General features: G+C 40.4%; 1 protein-coding gene across 2 annotated transcripts in view; it reads right to left on the bottom strand.

Annotated features, from left to right (window-relative positions):
• The window catches only part of PATJ (PATJ crumbs cell polarity complex component), a 340,450-nt gene that overhangs the window by 29,386 nt on the left and 286,551 nt on the right, over window positions 1-24,513 (bottom strand). For both annotated transcript variants that reach the window (XM_065889002.1, XM_065889011.1), the window contains exons 33-37: window positions 11,285-11,368; window positions 6,429-6,622; window positions 3,755-3,902; window positions 2,561-2,647; window positions 1,167-1,175 (exon numbers count right to left, since the gene is read on the bottom strand). In XM_065889002.1, coding sequence (XP_065745074.1) covers window positions 1,167-1,175; window positions 2,561-2,647; window positions 3,755-3,902; window positions 6,429-6,622; window positions 11,285-11,368 — 522 coding nt within the window. The remainder of the gene's footprint in view (window positions 1-1,166; window positions 1,176-2,560; window positions 2,648-3,754; window positions 3,903-6,428; window positions 6,623-11,284; window positions 11,369-24,513) is intronic.

The following is a 24,513-nucleotide window of genomic DNA, read 5'->3' as shown; positions in this document are numbered from 1 at the left end:
TATATTTTCCTGAAAGGATATGATTTGAATCAATGGTGCTATAATAGATAACTACTCAGAAATGAGGAAGTATAGCATATTATAACCTTTGCCTAAACAAAATCTCAGAACTTTGTGTTTGTCAAGGCCTTTAGAAATATGAACTTTGCCTGGAAGTACTCCCTCAGTTACCTGAGGAAAAGATTTCTCAAGTGTTTTTACCATTATACATTTTCCTCTGCAGAGTAAGGATACTCTTTCCTGGTTGGTAGGAAAACACTTTTTTTCAAAAGAGGCTTGGTAGCCCCATGGCTAGAAGATCTCTCTTAATGAACTCACTTTCTCTAGGCCAAGTCAACGAGTTAAAATTCTCCCAGACCCTCAAAAGGAGGCATCTGTCTCCCTATCTTATAATTGCCCAGAAGGAAATCTGTGCCCCTAGAGAGTACTGACTGCTTTAAAAAGGTTTGGAGGGGAAATGTTTGGGAATGGGTTCCTCTTTTTCTCCATCTGGGTCATGGGCTGATATTCAATTCTTGAAGAAGGAGGACACTTCCTTTTTACAGCCTGCTACAAGCCTTCTTCCCATTAGCTACATATCAGTACAGACTCTCATATCATCTAGGTCATAATTTTAAGGACAAAGTAAGGATAAAATATATTTTCTGCTTTGCTTAAAATTGAATTAAACTTCTACCCTCTGAATAAAAATGCTGTGCAAAGAGGTTAAAGAAAAGCATTTGATACTTCGTCCCAGGTTTCTGAAATATGACAGCTCACATTTACATAACAGATAAATGGTCATGGTGGGTTTTTGACCTTTAATAATAGAGCCTCTAAATTTGTTAGTTTTGTATTTAACCTGAGTGTAAACTTTATTCATCACTAAGATGCACATATACATTCCTCAAGGACAGAAATCCAGTTCTACCTACCACCTTACCTGTCAGTCCAAAATTTTCTTAAAACACTGGAATTCCTTATACCCCTCTGTGCCCTTGCCTATGCTACACCCTCTGTCTGGAATACCTTTTTTTTTTTTTTTTTTTTTGTGGTAAGCAGGCCTCTCACTGTTGTGGCCTCTCCCGTTGCGGAGCACAGGCTCCGGACACGCAGGCTCAGCGGCCATGGCTCACGGGCCCAGGTGCTCCGTGGCATGTGGGATCTTCCCGGACTGGGGCACGGACCTGTGTCCCCTGCATCGGCAGGTGGACTCTCAACCACTGCACCACCAGGGAAGCCCTGGGATACCTTTTCTCTCTTTTCAATCTATCAAACTCCTTTTGGAGTGAGACCCAATTGAACCCCTTCTGTGTTGCCCTCCCATACTCTCCAGGAAGAAAAATTTCATCTCCAGTATTGTTCATTCTGCATTCTAACCCCTATGTACAATAGGGCTTCAATGAAATCACTCAAGTTGAATCTTCCATTAAGGAAGAAGCCAAGACAACTATTTTGCATCTCAAGTTCCCACTTTTGATACAAGTCTGGTCAGAGTCCTCACCAACTATTGACCTCTAGAATCCTAATGCACCACTGTCTCTTAGTACACATGATATTTGCTGCCCATTACATAAACCAGAAATGCAAAAAAAAAAAAAAAAACAACGTTCCAAACTTAACATGATGTTTATTGGGTTTGATTGCTCCGATGATTATCTAAAAGAAGCCAGCTAATCTGTGAACCTATCTGAACAATGTTGTTATTTATTCACTCATTTTCTAACACCAGTGAGGCAAAAGGGGCAGCTAACTTAATTCCAGAAGCACCTGTGTGCTAACCATAAAATCAGAACATCATCTAAACAAAGGCCTTGGAGTGGCTTTAAGGAAATTAGGAAGGAGACCAAAAGTCATGCTTTTAACCTCAGACAAAGGCCCATCTAATAACCCACAAAAGGGATTGGGGGTCACATGTAAGTTTCTATAGTTTCATTATGTACCAAATGGGACTTAACATATCCTCTACTGTCTTGATTTTGTCAGCCACTACAGTGAAAAAAAAAACACAGTGAAATATACTTCGTTGAAAAAAAAGTGGCACTTACCTCAGCCTTGCAAATAAACATGAGATGTTTGCTAACCCACAAAATATCACCCACTAAGGCCTCCCTCCCACAGGAGAAACCACCCCCCACTTTGCTCGCCCAGGAATATACCATTAATTGCTCTCAGCATGTGTGAGTGGCTATTCACAAGTTAACTTTATAGCAATATTTAATTGAATGAATAGAACAATGTTGTGCTAATGAGGGTCAAATTGCCACCAGATGTTACTTCTTTCTTTTTTTTAATAAACACAGCTGTGTACATGCAATGCCTAGGTAATATAGAACTAATAGTGGGAGAGAAAAGGGGTTCTAAGAAAACATTTGCAGGCAATAAAGGAGAGAAAAATCTAGGGATTAATGAATTCCCACCCCACCTTTCACTTTTTATTTCAAACACATTAAAGTACACCGAACTTGGTGTTGTGAATATGCTGTATATTACACATTGTTTCCAAACAATCATTTATGAAATGGGGAACTTTCTCCCAATTGGGACAGGTGAGCCAGTCTAACGGGAAGCCATCAACAACCTGACTGTTCTGTGATGTCTTCCTCGAGGAGGTCCAGGAACCAGCTCGGAGTCTTCCAATCTCTAGCTGCACAAGCCCCTGTGCACACTTGGGAAGACAAGAAAAGAACAGAGGTGAAAAACAGTAGGATGTGTGTTCTAAATTCTTGTGGCAGTGCCTCCACTCATCTCTCTGCAGCCAAGAACTGTAAATGGCTGATGAAGGCTGCAGGTAGAAAGGAAATTCAGTTATCAAAAAAATCACACAAGGTCATAAAAATTTATCAGCTCAATGCTATTCATCTCATGATTTTGCGACTTCTTTAAACACGTTAAAAGGATTACATTTCAATTCACCTCCTTTCTCTTCCTTTTCCCTTCTGATGAAAGTATTTGCGAGCAGTGAAATGATTAAGAAAAAGTGGTGAAAAGGAGGACAGAAAAATCAAACACAGACGTAATCTAATACAAGTCCTCTGTTGAGTAATAACTGATAGTTGACTATTTTAGGAAAGCAGGATTTTAAAATAAAATTCATTTATCTTTGCAAAAGCTCCTACAGCTATAGTATTTCTGAAACAGAGTAAGATACACCTGGTTATAGTTGAATGGCAATTTACAAGGATTTTTATTAACCAGTTTCTTTCAAGGAAGGTAGGGTCCATGTGGCAAAGACACTTGGAAGGGAACCTTGAGCCTTAGCCTCACAGCAACTTCAGTGAGAGACAGTTTGGGTGGCAGGAAAACCCCTCAAGTGCAGCTCTGAAATCTTGGGCACGCCCTTCTACTTTCTCAGACTTCACTGTGAGATGAAGGACTTGGTCTTTAACAATCTTTAATGTTCTTTCAAGCAATAAACACTGGATTTGATGAATTCATGTTAATATAGCCCAAGAGGGAGGAGGATACATTCTGTGACTCCAGGAGAATCTGTCCCATCAAATGCATTTAGAGGACAATTGAGGATACTTGGAATTCTCACAAGTATGAAAAACTAGCTTAAATCCCCAAATAGGGTTCCCTTCAATCCTGTTAGTCAGTATAATAGCTTTCTTTTAGGGCTATTCCTGATTGGTTAAAATAATCGGGTATTAGGTCTCTAGTAAAAAATTAGAATCAGCATAAAATTCAACACATTTTATAAACAAGCCAGATTAGAACCGTTCCCAGTGGACTTGAGTTATACCAGCCACACAGAAAGCAGCTAGGGACTCACCTTGAGGATAGTGGCCACCGTTTCCTGGGAGGCACTTCTCATGTCCTCCCCATTCACAGATAAGATCTGGTCTCCCTGAATCAATCTCCCATCAAGGTCTGCGGCTCCACCTTTCACGATGTCAGAAATAAACACTCCACTTCCATTTCTGTGAATATCATAAAGCAGTGTAGTGGCACAACCTAATATTTCTATGTTAAATCTGAGACTACTGATATTCTTCCCAAATGATAAACCTCAGAGTGCTTGCCCTTTAAATAGCTTATACCTATTTATGCTGCCTGTAATATTCACTTTCATTGGCCCAAGGGCATAATTTCTGCAAGAGGATAATTTTAGTGAAATAAAATGGAAATATACTTTAAAAAGTAGAATTAAGTACTATTAAAATGTACAGGTTATTTCCTTAGAGATCAGCTCAATTATTATCACATGATCTATTTCTAGTCTCTTTCTCACTCTCCCTCTCTTTCCCTGCCTTCATTACTTTAAGGTTTTAATTATGTTTATTTATTTGATGAACAAATAAATGTCTCAAAATACAAGAGGTTAAAAAGGGGTGGGGGGGAAGTTCACCTCTCACCTCTGTTCACCTGTCCACAAGTTTCCCTCTCAGAGGTAACCAATGTTACTCATTTCTTGGGTATCTCCAAGAGATATTCTGTGTATACGTAAGCAAATGCACGTGGGTATAGTACACATGCTTGTAAATGGGTATACATGCACATACACTCCTTTTTTCCCTCCAGTTTTGTTTTCTTTAACTTTTCTTTTTTCAGTTAATGCCTTAGCAACTGGTCTTTATTAGCACTTGGAGCTTCCTCAATGTTTTCTTTCTATGGCTACATACTATTCTATGAATGTTCCTTAATTTCATTTATTAGTAAACTATTGGTGGACATATATCAGTAGGTTATTTCCATTCTTTATCTACTGCAAACTATGTGCAGTGAATAACATATCTACAAGCATATGGTTAGGATAAATTCCTAGTCGTGGAACTGCTAGGCAAAGAATTGTGAATTTTGAGAGCTTATACATCTTGTCTTTTTTTTTTTTTAAAGATGAACTCATTCTAGCTCAGATGGGCTTTTGTTTTTTTATTTTATTTATGTATTATTTTTGGCCGCTTTGGGTCTTCCTTGCTGCGTGTGGGCTTTCTCTAGTTGCGGTGAGCAGGGGCTACTCTTCATTGCGGTGCATGGGCTTCTCACTGCAGTGGCTTCTCTTGTTGCGGAGCTCGGGTTCTGGGCACACGGGCTTCAGTAGTTGTGGCATGCGGGCTCAGAAGTTGTGGCGCACGGGCCGCAGCATGTGGGATCTTCCCGGACCAGGGCTTGAACCTGTGTTCCCCGCATTAGCAGGCAGATTCTTAACCACTGTACCACCAGGGAAGCCCCTACATCTTATCTTTTATAATGAAACCTTTTGTGCTAAGGAATGTAAATGTTCCTTACAAACTTAATCTAAAATGCTGGTGTTGTATGAAGATTATTTCATCAATCCACTACGAGACAATAAAGGAAAAACCACTACTCTAAATGGAATCTCTCCAGGCACGTGTATGCATCACAGCAAGAAGGGAAACTTCAACATGGGCTCTGTCAGTTGCTCTGTACCCAGATGTCCACTGAGTTTGCTTAGAAATATGAGTCTCAGCTCCTTTGTTTCATAATGCATTTCCAAATTGACGGTTTTATGGTGCTGAAGTAAAAAAGAGATCATGAGAGCACAGTACGTGGTGCAAAAATCAGTGCTCAAAAATGGTAGCTAGTATCTTAGTAACAGCTTGGACTGTTGGAAAAAGCCACTAGGCTAGTCATCAGAGGTCTGTGAGGGCACATGACACGATATATGTAAAACCAAATTCAATTCTTCCTAAGAATATGTTTGATGCCATTTAAGGCTATATTGGGGTGTCACATGAAAATCCTGCAGCCCTGTTGGAATAAATACACACTAGATATCTAAAGCCAGTAAACTGTGGAAGCTAGAATTGCAGTTTCAAAATCTTACTTACTTCTCTAATCTGTTAATATTATTCTGGAGTAATTACTGCAATTCCTATCACACGGGTAAGTAGCAAAGGTCTCAAAAGAGTAGCCTAGCCACGAGGATCTACCTACATTTTTGCTGCAAGCTATTATTTTGGGGACATCTGTCTTAATAGAAAACTGTAGTCATGAAGAATCTATGTCTGTCGACTATGTCAACTCAGCTAGTCTCAGGAACTACTCAACTAGTTTAAGAGAGTATGAAATTAACACGGTACTCTATGGCAAAGCAATTTTCCTAACCCAACATTGTATATATAAATCTCTTTCTTGATATCAGCTGTTTCTTGGGTACGGTTGCTTTAATTAACCCCTGCAAGCCTCAGATCTAAGTGACTCCAAGTTGAAAGAAGCTTAGAAACTCTATTCTTACTCTCCATGGGGATAAAATTCTGAACAGTCTGGGTCGACTGGGCTTAGAGTTCTATCTTTATATGACACATTTTTGGGCTTGCTCAGAAACATGACCTATCTCGTTCAAGTATTCATAAAAATGTTAATTTTAGAAATCATATCATTAGTTTATACTAAGCTTTATCTTTCAGTGTTTATAGGCTTTAGCCCCTAAAACTCCGAAGGAAGGAGGCCAATCAATCCTGACCTTCACAGCATTTCCTTACCGCTTCCCAACGATGCTCAGGCCCAGGCCTCGGCCAGCCTTCTTCTGCAGATCCACGGGAAAAACCTCCAAGTTCTCCTCATCCCTGTAGTACGCCTCGTCTCTATACACCACCAATCGCACCTTCTGGGGGGTCTGCCTCAGGGCCGTGATGGCTTCTTCGTGGCTGGCGCTCCGCAGGTCAATCCCATTAACCTGGAACGACGGGCATCCAAGATGCGCTGCTGACAGCAGAGGCCTCTCTGTCTGGGGCAGCTCCTTGACCCAACCAGTGAAAAACCTCCAGAAATGTCCAGCCATTCCCAAAGCACACAGGGAGTGACCACTAGCAGTCATAGCTGCTTCAGATACAAAGGCTGTAATCCTTACACACCTCCACCCCAAATAAGCATAGAGGGTGGGTTAGTACACATGATAATGCAATTTTAGGTGGCTGTGAACTTTACCGTGAACTCAACATGAGACAGCAGGGACTACTTGGCTCATTTAATTGAGGTCAAAGGGGAAATAAACATTAGTATTTGGTCATCATTTCTTGGACTCAGTTTGCTGATTGAATTTGACATCCTCACTCTTAATTGCTAACATCGTGACTACTTCAGAACAGGCCAGAAGGAAATGAGGGACTGGTATTTCTGACAGCGTCAAAGACTCCCTGAAGTCCACTCATCTGAATCTGTATCTGAGTGAGCACAGACAGGACCATGCATTAGACAGCAGACTATACTGGAAGCAGCACTGAGTAAAACCATGGTCCCGTTTCTAGAAAATCATGTGAATTTGGGCAGGTCATGTAAACTCTGTGAGCTTCCATTTCCTTGTCTGTTAAATGGCAAAATCATAGCCAACTTATTTATTTACTTAATAAATGCTTGTGTATTAGCCCTTTATGAGAATTTCCTCATTCAATCTTACACTAACTGTCTGACACTATTACCATTTTACAGATGAGGAAACTGAAGCATGGAGAGGTTAAGTGACTTGACCAAGGTTACAAAGCTAGTACATGGAGGAGCCACAATTTGAACCCAGATTATCTTTCCACCCTTGGTCTCTATACCATGCTGCCTCATCTTATTCTTAGAATGGGTTTTTGGAGCTCCCTGACACAGCAAAAATCAAGTATTGATGTTGGTAACTCAATGACACAAGGGGGAAATTAAGAGGCAGAGTAGACTAGGCTCAAATGAAGGGAATCATGGGTCACTGCTTCAAGGTCCCAGCCAGGAAAAGAGGCAAACCAAGGGAAGGATGGGCCTAGGCCATGGCCAGGTGGGTGACAGAGTTCTCTCAAGATGTTGGTTTCAGCCTGTGTTTTGGTCCATCCCTGGGTGTCCTGGGCAGGTCAAGCCTACCTCTGGACCTCCATTCCTTCATCTGTACAATGAGGGGCTGGTCTAAGGCTCTTCCAGTTCTAACATTCCAAAGACTCAGGACTCATGCATAAAGAATGGTTACAGAGAAGGGAGAAGAGAAGAATGAGCCCTTCTTGGAGAAGGTGACTTTTGAGCTATTATTTAAAGCTGATGCTATGAGTCAAGAAATTGTTTAAAAGCCTAATTTTCAAGCTGCTCTTTATTTTCTGATATATCTTGGTGGGTCTGGGAACTCACTTAGATTAACTACACCCAGAATAACAGTGTTTAAGCAGGCGTTTGGATATAGATGGAATTCGGTTTGAGTGCTGATTTTAACTTACTATGTGAAACCTTACATAGATTACTCAAGGCCAGCTTCAACTCCGTCTTCCACAAATTGGAGATAATAATAATAACAATAATCATAGTATCCATGTAGTGTTGTGAAGATTAAATGAAATAAACCCTGTAGTACATTCGGCACAGGGCTTGGCATAAAGTTAAGCTTGACAGAAGTTAGGAATTGATATTTTTAAAAGGAACTGAAGTAACTGCAGTCAGGGCTGTATTTTCTCAGTGCCAGCATTCACTGTTACTTTAGGTGCACGAATGCACTTCAGGCCCACGAATGCGCTTTCATTGTTTGTGAGGTAAACCCACAGACAAAGGGGGAAAGAATGTCTCCAGAAAATGTGGCCTGAGCTGATTCTTTTCCTGTATTCCAACAGATGGCACACAAGACCACTTCTGCTACTCAACTGAGAAAAAGTTACCTCCATGATTGAAGGTGAATTCTCCAAGCCTCTAAAATACCCTTTGAAAGGCCCTAACCATTATGCTTTTAATTAAAAGCATTGTCATGAACTCTAATATTACAAAAGCAATTCACACGAAATGCCAGCATCAAGATGTCTGCTCAAATCAAAGTGATCTGTTCCAAGTTCACAGTTTTCATTCTCTCCTCTGCTTATCAAGAGACACCATTAAATGTACCAATAATTGTAAGAGAAATATTGCTGTGTGGCTAGAATATTGTGCAGTGATGTATTACCTTAAGTGCCTTACATAAGCACCAGATGCATTATTTAGAACATTGATTGTAGAGGGGTAGGAGTGGTAATAGCAGGGTTCCCTATTTGAGAAGGGCCATAGGGAGCCCAAGCTGTCAATGGGAGTATATCATGTCCCTTGGGGAGGACAGGCATTCGGGGAAATGGGTGAAGTGCTGCTTTGGAAGGAAAGAATAACCAAACTAGGGCAGCAGTTCTTACTATTTTACCCCACAGGGAAAACCAGGCATTAGCCCTCTACTCCTTCTTCTCCCACCTGCACAAAAATAGAAGGGGATAATGGGAATAGGTGTAGGGTAAGAGGAGGGTCTGAACCTTAAAAAAAGAACCAGAAAGAAGACAGTCCATGTTAATCATAGAATTATAAATCTTACCAGGCTAAAAGATTATTTGACTATATCTTTGTAAGCAAAACCTGGCTTGTCCTCATTTAACATGAGGATAGTATAAAACCATGGAAGGCCAGCCTGCACCAGGCAGAGGACTCTCATGAGCAGAAAAGCCATTGTTTGGAAAAAGTACAGTCTCGAAATGTATCACCAAAGCTGGCCTGTCTTCTTCTCGAGGCAACCTGCAGGCCCCAGGCTGACTACACGTCATTACGCATCTGTACACAGCAGCCACAATTGGAACAAGTTCAAATGTGGAATCTAAAGCTGCTTAGAAGGGAAACATGTTCCTTGACCAACCTGAGAGCTACATTTCTTAACTAGACACACAGTATGCTTTTGTGGACAAGATCCTGTCTGGGGCAAGAGAAGAGCCTGTCTGGCTATCTTTAATGAGAAGTGTAGTGTAGACCATCCATCCACACTGGGTAATACAATTCGGCCAGATGCCAGGAAATGGTTTAGTTGACCTTTCAAATTCTCCTTGCAGTTAAAACAAATTTGCTTTCTTCATGCTTATCTGTCCTGAGTGTTCACTTATACATGAATATATTTTATGGAAGACAGCAGCTACAGCTGAGGGTCTATTCAATACAGATAGATAAATTAAATTTTTTTCTTTTATTGAGGTATAACTGATATAAAATAAACACTACATATTTAAAGATTTATACTGTGAATTTATGTGAATTTACACCTGCGCAAACATCGCCATAAACAAGAAATGCACATATTAGATTTAGGTCCACGTGTCCATTACAGAAAAATCTGTGGGCTTACAAATTATGTTAACTATCAAGACATGTATGCATCTGTACTCTTCTGAATGCTCAATCTATTCCTCTATAAAGCCAATTATGATAGCACCAGTTAATTAGAAAATCTAGGGAGGAAAAAAACCCCCTCAAAACTCCTGACCACTAAAAAATGGTGTTGTATGCTAAAACAGTCAAGTCCATTCCCAAAGAGGCTACATTTATTTTTCTAACCTCATACACTTGCACCTTAATGAATGCGCTGGGAATATGTCCTAATCCAATGATGAAGCACAGTAAAGGCCTGCAGAGAAACCCTATAACTTGCCCTGAATTTAATTTGCACTCAGCCTGGCCTCTCCTTTAACCCCTTCTTGCCTATGTTTTCTACCTTTAATTATAACTCTGGTTTCATCTTGGGAGGCAGACTTGAACCACCAAAGGGAAAAATAAAATTCTATGATGTCATTCATAATGTGCTACATTAAAGCTGCAAAGCAAAAATGCACATGCCCACCATAAAATGTTAACTATTCAATTAAATTCATCCAATGAAAGAAATAAATGTTGCCTAAAGGTTTCACACCATTGAAAAAGCTCTTTAGTTCCACCTACCAGAATGCCTGGCATTGACTTTCCATTCATCCGTTTCCTAGTTCAGACACTGCCTGCCTTGGCTCTTTTTAAAAGGCTTTAACACCTTTGCTTAAATGAGAGTCCTTTTAAAAGAGGCAAGTTAAGCATTTCAATTTTTAATAAGTACCATATACCACCTAAAGGAAGAAGATTCTACGTTTTCATCAGCTTTGAAACAAAGGTACCATGGCGTGGACCTCCATTTGACATAAATATACTTATTAGGGATAAGAAAATAATACTTAAAGCTGCTATAAAGTCTTTTAAAATATCAGGTGTGCATGTTTATGTGTATGTCTATACATATATGTTTTTAGAAGGGCATTTAGTAAGGTGGAGAGGCAAAAAGATCAAATTGCAATACTATACAGTTTCGTTTGATTATAGAACCTTTAGTTGTACTTTCCCCTTTAATTAAAGAAAGTTTTCACAGACAGATTTAGGTTGGTAATCTGTCATGATTCTAATGACAGTTATTTGATGTACATCAAAAAAAGAAAAAACAATAAAGTACATGTTTTGTTACACTGGGAAAGAAATAATAAGGATATAGTTGACTAGAAGACAGTGAATAGGTAAACTGACTGTGGATCAAGGTCACTAAAGGAACCATATTTGCTGGTATAAAATAGAATTCATAATCACATACCTCTAATATCTGGTCACCAGCCCAAAGTCTACCATCTCGGGCTGCTGCCCCTTCTTCATAGACTTCATGTATAACTATAGCATCCTATAAAAAAAAAATCCTTCTTAATTTTTAACAACCATAAATGCTTCCTTAAGCCAGCAACCAAACCATAGGCAGCAACCCATAGTTTGCTATTTGTTAATAAAGCCATATTTTATTTGACCTAAACAAAATACACAGTTTTGGTATATTCAGAGGTATAATCAATTTTTCCTAAGTTTATTATTTCATTCTTTTAGGACTGGTGTTGCCTAATATTTCAAGTTAAGCTTCCCCATGTGTTTTACTGTTAACTGTGTACACTGATGCTGTGTATACACTTGAGGTGAACGATGTCTCATTCTTATTTACATTTTATGGTATATTTTGAAACATGGTTTCAGGTATTTATTGGTATTCAAAGATTTGGCATAGAAGTGTGGCCTGATGAAGGGGGTTTGTCAGGCCTCATTACTTGGGCAATGAAAGGTAAGAACTTAGGGGAATGAACTGGCCCTGGAGGACAGAGCATGGAGTAGGGGAAAGGGCATTCACAGACCTAAGTGTAAGACACTGTGGTTTCAAATCCTGACTCTGGGGCTTCCCTGGTGGCGCAGTGGTTGAGAGTCCGCCTGCCGATGCAGGGGACACGGGTTCGTGCCCCGGTCCGGGAAGATCCCACATGCCGCGGAGCGGCTGGGCCCGTGAGCTGTGGCCGCTAAGCCTGCGCGTCCGGAGCCTGTGCTCCGCAGCGGGAGAGGCCATAACAGTGAGAGGCCCGCATACCGCAAAAAAAGCAAAAACAAAAACCAAAAAAAACTGAAGGGCACTGAAATGACGGTGGTAATGGAGATGCTAGGCGTCTTGGCGGGCCACTGGAGAGGAAAAGCACTTTTGAATGGAGACTAGAAACAGAGATCTGTGGGTCCCTGAGAAGTGAGGATTTGAGCCCTGTACTGCCCAGTGCCCTCCCATTTCCTGCCCCTCCAGCCCACACACAGGTTGCAAGACCCTGCAGACAATGGTCAAGGGCTGCGGCCTACAGGCGTAATGGATCCCACCTTGAAAGAAGTCCTGAGTCCCAAGCATTGGGGCCTGGAAGCGGCAGGAATTCGGATGTGAAGAGATCATGCAGGCCTGGGTAAGCATGGGCTTGGTGATTACCAGGGTGGACTGATGACAATGACCGCAGGGGCCCCAGTGTTGGGGAGCTTTGAGACAGAACCAGAACCCTGAGAGCCAATGGACCTCCAAAATGACTGAGGTTGATTCCACCTCAGTCCAGAAGCATGGAGTATCAGAATTAGAATTAAATTGACTTGAAGTAAATAAATGAAATATTTCTTGCAAAAATATAAGATAGGTAAAGACCTCCAAACCAAACCTACGTTTCAAAGAAAAGTTTCCTGTACAAATGCTCTAGTAGAGAAACAACCAAAGAAAATCAGAGGTCTTTAACCAGATGACCCATCTGGATTCCAAATATCTTCCCAATAATAAATGCTTTCATTTGATCACCACACAGTTCTGAAAACATTCTTTATTATTATAGCAATTAGAGAGGCAGCTGCAAAGAGCCGGGAAGGGTTCCTTGATCCAGACAATTTACATTTCAGATTCTGTACCAGCAATAGATTTCAGACCATTCTTTGCTTTAACTCTGACTTATGAAATTTCCAGACCCAGGGAGCATTTATACTGCCAAGAGCTTGTTTCTCTGCACTGTTTCAGGGGAATGATTTCAAGGAAATTTGCTGGGTCAGTGGCTTCAGGCGATCCCAACAACACTGCCAAGATGACACTAAGGGCCATTTTCATGAAGCTAGTTCAGGAAGAAATTAATGCAAGCTCTTGGTTACACCCTCTGTAATGCTGGTTTTCAAAGCTTGGTGGCCAAATGCCCCGTTTTCACTGAATTTGGGAGAGTTAGACTGAACTTATGCTACACATGGCTTTTACAGAGCTGAATTTTCAGCATAAACTCCTTTGATCTTGGAACATTACAAAAGTCAAATGGGAAATTTCTCTTCGTTCATACTCAAAGGGAAGGAAAAGACCCACTGGAGTTTTTAATCAGTAAAAGTAGCCTGAATCCAAAACTCTTAGATACTTTCTGGGTGCTCAATGAACTATCATACATAAAATAAATATACTGTTAATAGGCTCAAATAAATGCTGAATTCACTGCCAATGATCTATTTTTGGTCCATGAGTCTTTCTAGATGGAAAACTCCATTTCTTTCTTTCCTTTTACTCGACTACAGTTGTGGCTTCTCTTAAAGTCATCAGTGAAAATACAAGAAAATGTGATGAGGCACTCTGACCTGTCAATAGAAGAAGGTCACATTTCTTACCATGTGCCCTCGTGTGCCCAAAGTGCTCTATGAAACTGTGGTTCTGGACAGTCGCATTAACTGGGGGTGATAGAGGTGCGAGGTAGGGACCAAATTAGAAATGTGGGCTAGTGAATTGGGAAAAAAAAGATTTATTTTTCAAAACATATAGTTCATAGCATAGAACAGGATAGTAAAATAGACACTGGTTTGGGATATTTTAGACATCTATTTGACAAGGCTATATTGAAATTTTACTTCTTTCTTGGTTTGAAAAAAATTGCGATTAGTTGAAATAGTGGGTCATTGATGAAAGACTGACCTTTACTATTTCAAATAAAAATTTGGAGTTGATTATACACATGATTCTCATCTGCTCATTGTATCCTCCTAATTTTAATGCACTTGAGCTATTTATTCAAGCAAAATTGCTTGTTAGGGACTTCCCTGGTGGTCCAGTGATAAAGAATCTGCCTTACAATGCAGGGGACGCTGGTTCGATCCCTGGTCAGGGAACTAAGATCCCACATGCCGCAAGGCAACTAAGCCTGTGTGCCACAACTACTGAGCATACATGCCCCAACTAGAGCCCACGTGCCAGAAACTACAGAGCCCACACACCCTGGAGCCTACACACCATAACTAGAGAAGAGAAAACCTGTATGCCACAACTAGAGAGAAACCCCCGCACCACAGTGAAGAGCTCGCGTATGATAACGAAGATCCCACACGCCTCAACGAAGATCCCATGTGCTGCAACTAAGACCCGATGCGGCCAAAAATAAATTACATAAAGAAATAAATAATAAATCTTTTTTTAAAATACCTGCTTGTTGGCACAGTTTTGAGTGCCTTCTCCTCCACCAACTCCCTCCCACATTCATATCTTTGTGTATTTAAATAACACTCAGGCTTCCCTGGTGGCGCAGTGGTTGAGAATCTGCCTGCCAGGATTCGAGCCCTGGTCTGGGAAGATCCCAAATGCCGCGGAGCAACTGGGCCTGTGAGCCACAACTACTGAGCCTGCGCGTCTGGAGCCTCAGACTAATAAAAAAGTAATTTCCTCTTGGTAGTTGTGTCAAGAGGCCGCGACAGTGAGAGGCCTGCGCACCGCGATGAAGAGTGGCCCCCACTTGCCGCAACTGGAGAAAGCCCTCGCACAGAAACGAAGACCCAACACAGCAAGAAAGAAAGAAAGAAAAGAAAAGAAAAGAAAAGAAAGAAGCTTTCATTTAAAAAATAAAAATAAACAAATAAATAACACTCCACCCTGAATAACTCAGTGACTCTGTCTACCAGTACCAATGACTTCTTTTAAAACCCATCTCTTCTAGAAGCAATCTATTAATCATTTCCCTGTGGGTGGGTTGCTGGCTTATGCTGAACAGAGGCTGTAGAGGCAAATGATTATGAGCTAGGCTTCTGGAATCAGACTTCTCAATCCAAATCCTGGCCCTGCTACTTCTGGCCATGGGAAGACTGTTAACCTCTCAGCTTCCCCGTCTTTATATGGTTCTAACAATATTATCTACACATAAAGCTTCATGTACAATGCCAGCACATAGTAAGGAAGTGATAACATCTCACTTATTTAACATCTCTGTGCCAAAGAGGCCACATACTGCCCATTGGTGCCATTTAGTCCTCATAACAACTAAGCAAGTTCAGTGTTATTAGTCTCACGTACAGTTAGGGAAAAGGTGGTTCAGAAGGGTCAGATTTGACCAGGTCTTTGCAGCTACTAAGTAGAAAAGATGAAATTCCAGCTTGGGGCTGTTTAACACCAAAGCCTGTGTTCCTATCACTATTGCAAGCTTCTCATCTGCTTTAAATATTTTATTTTGCACTTGTATAAAGACAAGTGCAAAATAAAACTTGGGATTTTCCATATGGCATCAATTCTGTTGAAATACTGTCTCCTCAGCTCCACAGCAAAAACCTTGAGGGCATGAGCCGATCATTTTATAGACAGTGAACAGACAAGTGTTGAAGTAAAAATTGAAGCCTTAGGCTTTAGAGGTGGGGTGATGATCTATGGGTCTCAGCTGCTAGTGCTGGTACCTGATTAGGGGTTTGCACGACACAAAGCATGATGGGGAGGCCCTCTCTCCACCAGATATAAAGTCTTCCTTAACTCCACTTGTTATTCTTATCTCCTTCTTTCCTTCCTTTCACCTTTTCAGTCCTCTTTCTGTGTACCCATATGATTCACTGAATTATTTTTTTCTACAGGAGCAGAAATAGAACAACATTATATACAAGTGATAAATTGATGTTTAAAATAAAAAGTGTTCAATCAAACAGATTAATTTCTCCTAATGGCAGACCTGAGACTCATTTATAGATGAACAAGACTGACATATAATAAAAAAGTAATTTCCTCTTGGTAGTTGTGTGACTTTCACTGGGACAATAGGAATTTGAGTAAGATGGTCTGTTTACTTACCGCCTGAGGTAAGACCAATTGTGTCCCCTAGAAACTCTAATACTCATTTTACTTGCCAACTCTAGAGCCAGAGAAGAATTTGATCAGTGAGTTGGAGAGTTTCTCAAACAATGGGTTTTCCCTAAGCAGAAGGGTAAGGCAGGATTTCAGAGATGTAGGAAAATCTTCTGCTTAAAAACTTCTCCCTCACCAGTCTATATCTGAAACATGTTTAACTTGAAAAATATTTCTTTATTCCACAATTAAGGACAAGTAAAAAAAAATAGAGAGCCAGGAAGAAGTAGCTGGCTAGCCAATTCATCATATTGTTTAAGGAACCACTGTCTTAATGTCCGCATTCCTAAAAGAATAAGTATTTATTTATTTTAAGATATAGATAAAATATGCACATGGTATTAGATTCAAAACAGTATACACTGAGAAGTTTCTCTCCAGCACCTGTCCTTCACTCAATTTCCCTAATCAGAAACATACAGTATTAAGTTTCTTGTATATTTTTACAGAGTTAGTCTATATATCTATATTTGGAAAGTACTAAGGGCACGAAATATTTGAAGGTCTTGCCTTCTTTTATCTGCTACCTACTTTGTTTCATGAAATTCTACTGGAGCCAGGTAAGCATCACCTCTTCTATGAAACCTTCTTTGACTCTCTTCCCTGGTAGAGTGGACCAACCTGTCCTGTGGGTCACTACTATATCTTAGCATTATTGAACTCACAGTATCACGATAGCTTGTTCATGGATCTAGCTCCTATACCACCTCCTGCCCTCAGTGGAACCCTTCCAGACAGGAACTGTTCCCAACTCCTCCTTGTATCCTGGTGCTGAGCAGGATACGTGTTTGCTCATGTATCCTGCTCAATAAATGTTTGCTAAATGATCATCAAGAAATTTGCTGGAGATAGAAAAAGGCATCAAAATGACCCAGAAAGAGGAAGCTGGCAGGGTTAGTATTTCATAATCTTACCGTAATCAAAACAAGTTTCTGATGGTAAAAGTGATATACAACCAAAATACCCATCACACATGGATATTAAATCCATCTGAATTTCCAGAGGATTTACTTTAGCTTGGAGAGCAATTTTAAAAGGCCAAGTATGAGGGATTAATTATCATGGAGCCCCACAAAAACCACAAACACCTCCAGGGGGATTTAAACTCTGAATTGCTGGAAAAGAATTTCACAACACGTGGTAATGTATCCTTAGACAGTGTCAGAGTCATCAGACACTTCAGCCCATCAATCACCATTTTCTTTACTGTTCAAGCTGCCAACAAGTAGATAGAGTAACTCATAAACACACCAACCATTCAGCAAAAGGAAATTTTATTGCTGTCACAATAGGCCTATAACACTTTAAGAAGCCATGTGTTAGAAATATTAACTAAGGATGCTCCTGAAGGATACTAATAAGCAGTGTGGGTGAAGAGATTTTATAGTTTTCATTTCTAGATATTCAGTGGATTGTTTTAACAAGCATTTTAGGGCAAACCTTTGATAAAGAATTATATAATAGACATTATTATAAAGGACTACGTATATATGGCTTAATTTTACTGCTTGAAGGCACATTTTACTTAATTTGGATTGCTCTGGAATTAAACGCAATTTTTGTCCTACTCATAAAAGCCCCCGCACCCACTCCTAAGCGTCATTTTAACCACATAAAAGTTTCCCATTAAATTTCACATTTAGGTGGAAAACATTTACTGATGATACAAAAAGAGTGTTACATCCTGTTTTCCTGCTTTACAGGAAAAAAAAATCCCTCCTAACAAGAAAGACCTATGAGGACTAAAAGAAGAATTTAAAATGTTATGTATAAAACGGGCATTTTTTTGTCCCTGTGGAAGAAACTGTGGTTCAGATCTGCAGCCTTACAGGATTAATGCTACTTTTTTTTTTTTTTTTTTTTTTTTTTGTGGTACGCGGGCCTCTCACTGCTGTGGCTTCTCCCGTCGCGGAGCACAGGCTCCGGACGTGCAGGCTCAGCGGCCATGGCTCACGGGCCCAGCCGCTCCGCGGCATGTGGGATCTTCCCGGACCGGGGCACGAACCCGCGTCCCCTGCATCGGCAGGCGGACTCTCAACCACTGCGCCACCAGGGAAGCCCAATGCTACTTTTAAACGTCATTTAATAAAGCTCCCCTTTATGGCTGTCACTGCTCAGAAATCACACAGACATGTCTTCTATACAGTAGACCACTTTCTCAGCAGGAAAGCCAAACCAATGAGAGGTGATAATACAGTGGGGGTAGTAAAATGTGCAAACCAAAACTACATTCAACTCTACGCTGAAAAACACATGTAGATGTATTAAGTTACTGATTTGTGATGTCTACTGCCATTAGACAGTTTAAAAAGAAAGTGTGGGTTACAACTGCTAAAGTATATCTCACCTTTAGCAAAATTGAAGGGCTCCAAACTGTATTTATATAAATAAATGGAGTGTCTTAGAATATGCTTTTTTTCTATCCCAAATCCTTTGTGACCACATCTTTAAAAACCTAGCTTCCCTATTATATTTCAATTAGAATGTGATTTGCACTTTGATGCAAAAAGTGGTTTGAAAAAAAAAAAAGGCAGTAGGGTGTGGAAGAAGGACCCAGGACTAGGAGTGAGAGGGGTTCAATTTTCTGACAGCTCTGCAGTAGCCAATTCTACAAGGGGTTCTGCATGAACCCCTTTGTTCATGATACTTATCATCATCAGTAAAGCACAGAGCTGAACTATGTGACTTCTAAAGTCATTCTAGCTCCAAAACTTTAGACCTTGATGAACCCATACCGTGTGCAGAGCAAAGCAGAGAAAGCCTCTGTTTTACACAGATGCTTAGGCCCTGCCTAGGAATAAGACCTCCTTCTATTATTATTTTTTTAATTTATTTTACTTATTTATCTTTGGCTGCGTTAGGTCTTCATTCCTGCGTGGGCTTTCTCTAGTTGTGGTGAGCGGGGGCTACTCTTTGTTGCGGTGTGTGGGGTTCTCATTTCAGTGGCTTCTCTCGTTGTGGAGCACGGGCTCTAGGTGCGCAGGATCAGTAGTTGTGGCACATGGGCTCAGTAGTTGTGATTCGCAGGCACTAGAGCACAGGGTCAGTAGTTGTGGCACACGGGCTTAGTTGTTCCGCAGCATGTGGGATCTTCCCAGACCAGGGCTTGAACCCGTGTCCCCTGTATTGGCAGGCGGGTTCCTAACCACCGTGCCACCAGGGAAGCCCAAGACCTCCTTCCAAATGACAGAACAGAAGAATAGCCACTCTCATAGGCTAAGAGAGATCAGAAAGATATGGGGGCTGGGTCGGACTGTATTAGTTATCTTTTGCTGCAAAATGTAGTGGCTTAAAACCATTTGTTTGTTCATAATTCTGTAGGGTGGCACTCTGGGCTGGCCTCAGCAGGGCAGTTCTTGCGCTCTACGTTGTGTCAGTTGGGCTGTCCTATGAGGTTGCAGTTACGTTGGCGGGGGCCTCAGCTGGGATGGCTGGGTCCCTCTCCCTCTCCCTCCAAGTGCTCTCTCCGTATGGTGTATGTCATCCTCCAGGAGAACACTCCCGGCTTGTTCTCAAGGTGGCAGTATTTCAAGAGGACAAGAGCTAAGCTGTAAGGCCTCTCGAAGCCACACAATGCCACTTTCACTACTACTGGTCAAAGCAAGTCAATGGGTCAGCTCAGATTCGAGGGATCTGAAAAAACTGCACAAAATTTATGGTCAATTTTTTTTTTTTTTTTTTTGCGGTACGCGGGCCTCTCACTGTTGTGGCCTCTCCTGTTGCGGAGCACAGGCTCTGGACGCGCAGGCTCAGCAGCCATGGCTCACGGGCCCTGCCGCTCCGCGGCACGTGGGATCTTCCCGGACCGGGGCACGAACCCGTATCCCCTGCATCGGCAGGCGGACCCTCAACCACTGCGCCACCAGGGAAGCCCTATGGTCAATTTTAATCTACTACAGATTTTATCAAGTCAGCCAGAGGAATCTTCCAGCCTGTCAACAATGGAAGGCAGCAACACATGGTGGGAATGGTACTGGCTATGGCCACATAAACCTGTGTTCAGATTTTAGCTCTAACACTTATAGGTTTGTGATATTTCTATCACAACTTATTATTTCTATTAAGTTAACACTGTCGGAACCAGTGTTTCTGTCTCTGTAAAACAGAACTCAGAAATCCTACCTGTTAGAGTTTGAGGATGAAATAAGATTATATATGTAATGTCAAACAAAGTGTCAGCCAAAGAGATTTTAAATAACTGCTAATGAGGGCTCCCAATACATATATACCTAAGGTTTAAGAGGCACATGTGGCACATAAAGGAAGGAATACATATATGTCAGAGTGATCAAAATTCACAACTCTGAGGATGAATGACACCAGTCTTGGTCCATTTTTTTTTTATTTCTAATTTTCCTGTTACAATGCTGATCCTACAATATAACTGATTGCTTCTTTTCAAGAAAGATTATGCAACAAGGACATTTTAGGTTATTTTTTCTCAAGTCACGGACAGGTCAGGGCTAAGTCCAATAGACCATCCAGATGCCAACAAGATGTAAACCAGACTACAAGAGTCCTGTTCCCAAATATTTTGATTTTTCTGTTTCAATCAAGTTGAAACATATTGTTTGTGGATTCTGTATTTGTAAATTCCCCTGCTTCCCCAAATCAATGCTCTTGATGCCTTCATGGTAATTTGCAGACATGAGCAGAGTGGTGAAAAATTTGAGTTGCTTGATTCACTGGTTCCTAGCTGAGGTAGAACAAGGCAACATTATGCTTTCTTGTTTCAACTCTCATACTGGAAACAAGCTTCCCTTAAAGGGTCTTCTTAGTGCCACATGTTTCACATTTTTGTGCTGTTATGTGCCTTACCGAGAAATTACATGTGGTAGACAACCTTCATTCGATTATGAGTTATAGAGCTGTTGGCCATTCAATGTTAATGAATCAACAATATGTACTGAATAAAGTATCTTTAATCAGAAACACACATAAAACAAGGTTATATATTTATCATTGGTTAAAAATGTTGTGACCAGAGGTTTGGAGAAGGAATCTAATCCTGTCTTTCCTCTAGAAGCAATGGTTTAGTATTCATTAATTCAGTGTTTGCTGCAACTTTATATAACATAATTACCATGAATAAGAACTGACTGTACTTCCTCTTGTTGCTTTTCCCCGGTGTTACTTGACTACAACAAAACTGGAAAACCTAATGTGAAAGCTGATAAAGGTAGAAATGCAGACATATGCTATCTGTAATAGAGATAGCAGGACTCATGTGGCCAAAGGCAGCTCTTGGCTGTCCTTGGTACACTGAGGCAGTGGGTTGATTAACCCAGGGTGAGAAAAATCAATGCATTTTTCTTATGCTGTGGCATGTGTTATTATGCTTATACTCAATGTGTTTTGTGGATCTATATTTTTTGAACCAATTACAAGGGTAAAATGCAAAGATGATCCAAGACAAGTTGCAAAGTAGCTAATCTTCCCTACTTTCAGACCAAGAACCTTTTTCCCCTTCTTTGATGCAAAAAGTATTTGGCATACCCTCATCGATTCATAAGAAGCAAAAGGTTAAGAGGTTACTTTCAATATTTCATAAGAACATGCAGGACCCGAGGCAGAATGTAGTCAATAATTATCTTATTTCCTTTGTTCTAAGATGATTTTTTTCTCATTTAACAATTTTATAATTTGGAGTACATTTAATGTACTGCTTTCCCACCATGAATACAATAAGATTATTACTTAAGAAGAAGTATAGTATTTATCAAATTGATGTAGTTTTGCTTGCCAACTTCATAGATTGAATATATAATTGTTTCTGTTCAGAAAACCTGAAGGGGCTATAGTTATAGAAGGGAAGTCAGCAAGAGTCAAAGGACCTTATCTATCATACTGGGAATCACAGTTTTTAAAATCTGGATTCTCTATTCTGCTCCCTTTTAAACAGAGTTCACAACACAGATTTTCTAAGAATCTCAGAACACAGTCAAGACTCCAATTAATCTCCATAAAACTCTGCTACAAAAGAAACAGAGTCTATATATATCCTTATCTCAATTTGTTCATCTATTCTAATATGCTTGGGGTAGGGTATGAAGACTTGCACCTACCAAACATTTCAAAGAGAAGGAAAATGGATCACAGTGTCCAGTACCTATAATTTTGGAATACTGAAATATTCTCACGTAATAAACTATAGATAACATAAATAAGCATTAAATCAGCAATAGACATAGAGGCTGTTTTGACATAAAAGTAAAAGTAAGGATTAGGGACTTCCCTGGTGGCGCAGTTGTTAGGAATCCGCCTACCAATGCAGGGGACATGGGTTCAAGTCTTGTCTGAGAAGATCCCACATGTTGCGGAGCAACTAAGCCCGTGCACCACAACTACTGAAGCCCACATGCCTAGAGCCTGTGCTCCTCAACAAAGACAAGCCATCCCAATGAGAAGCCCGTGCACCCCAACGAAGTGTAGCCCCCACTTGCCGCAACTAGGGAAAGCCCGTGCGCAGCAACAAAGACCCAACGCGGCCAAAAATAAATAAATAAAATTTTTTTAAAAGTAAGGATTAAATGATCAGTTACACAGGAAGCAACCTCTCTGTGTGTGTGTGTGTGTGTGTGTCAAAGTAATGGACTAGGTAAGCTATCCTAAAACTCAAACTCAGGGATTGCAAATTCTTGCACACTATCTATATGTAACTAAACTGTGGAATGAAAATCACAGCAATAAAACAGCTAATATAAGAATTGCTCTGAGGGCTTCCCTGGTGGCACAGTGGTTAAGAATCCTCCTGCCAATGCAGGGGACACGGGTTTGAGTCCTGGTCCAGGAAGATCCCACATGCCGCGGAGCAACTAAGCCTGTGTGCCACAACTACTGATCCTGCTCTCTAGAGCCCATGAGCCACAACTACTGAGCCCACGTGCCACAATTACTGAAGCCCACGTGCCTAGAGCTTGTGTTCCACAACAAGAGAAGCCACCGCAATGAGAAGCCCGCGCACCACAACGAAGAGTAGCCCCCGCCTGCCGCAACTAGAGCAAGCCCGTGTGCAGTCACGCAGACCCAACGCGGCCAAAAAAAGAAAAATTGCTCTGAATATATAAAAATGTTTCACATTTTAAGACTTTGAAAAGCTTTCTCTTCAAGCTCAGAAAAGAAACTGTTTTATATTTACTTAAAATGGAGTTCCTCTGCCAAGTCTGATTTAGCAAAAAGTTGATACTTATCAATATGAATATTATTTTTCATACTGAAATACAGGTTTAAGGAAATGGGATAATATTTGCATTATAGTTTATAAGTCCCTATAGTTCCATCTGGTACTTATTTATCTAAATTTTACTCAGCTTGCATAATATTTTTGCTTATAGTCATATCCTTTAAGATCAGAAATGCCCAAATCTGGAAATTCAGAGGTACTATTCGTTAACATTCTTTCAGTGTGATTCATGGACTTTTTGAAAACTCTGCTTCGATTTAAAATAAAACTAAGGTAATAAGATGTTTTGTATAAAAATATATGACTTAAGCAATAACAGTAAAAGGAACTTGGCTTTGGGGGTTCACACGCCAAAGCAAACCACGCTCCTCATGAAACAGACTGTGCAAAGTTCATTTGAAGGAGAACAGCAAGATAAAACACTTAATCAAATGTAAAATAGTTTTCTACTCTGCTTACTTTAAAAAATATCTAGTGCTTTAAGTTGCCACAGTCCTACAGTTAAATGCTCAGAAGCTGTAACAGCTAAACAATGGTATGCAGCATGGTGAAGTGTGAAATCAGGTCACTTCAGAACCTGACACATGGTTATAGCTAAAGGACAGATATTCTTCACGTCAATTTCTAGATGGAAGAACTTCGCCACATAGTGTCCAAATGGGAGAGTCCTTCTCTCTTGATGCTTCTTGCTAATGGACCTGCCCTAGAGAACTTCTGTTTAATAAGAATGAATTAAACTGGTACTAAATCAGGTGGTGAAAAAGTTACAGGTGTGCAACTTGGAGAGAAATGACAAGATTCTGAATATGACATTCCCAGGCCTTTTTAATACTACGAATATCTAAATTTTACAATCTATCCAGGGAATCCACTGACCTCATTTACAACAGGATGGTACCAAGAATATAAAGATAAAACAATTGCCCTCAGTCTAACTGTATTCCTCTTGCAAAGAGATAAGCTTATCTCCGGACCCAGAAGAATACCAGTATAGCAACTAGGACTTATATTTATGAACTTTCCTTTCCAAAAGTGATAACAATTAATAGCTTCCCTAAAACAAAACAACAGAACAATAATTATGCCTTATTCTCTACTTTAAAAAACTCAGGACTTTGAAGTTTTAAGAGATTTGTGAGATAGGAAGGCAAAGGGGGTGGGAGGAGAATGAATTTTCTTATACTATCATTTT

This window comes from Phocoena phocoena, chromosome 1 (assembly GCF_963924675.1).
Source record: "Phocoena phocoena chromosome 1, mPhoPho1.1, whole genome shotgun sequence".
Taxonomy (NCBI): Eukaryota; Metazoa; Chordata; class Mammalia; order Artiodactyla; family Phocoenidae; genus Phocoena; species Phocoena phocoena.
Note: the sequence above shows the minus strand (reverse complement) of the source record. Positions and strands in the feature narration are given on the sequence as shown.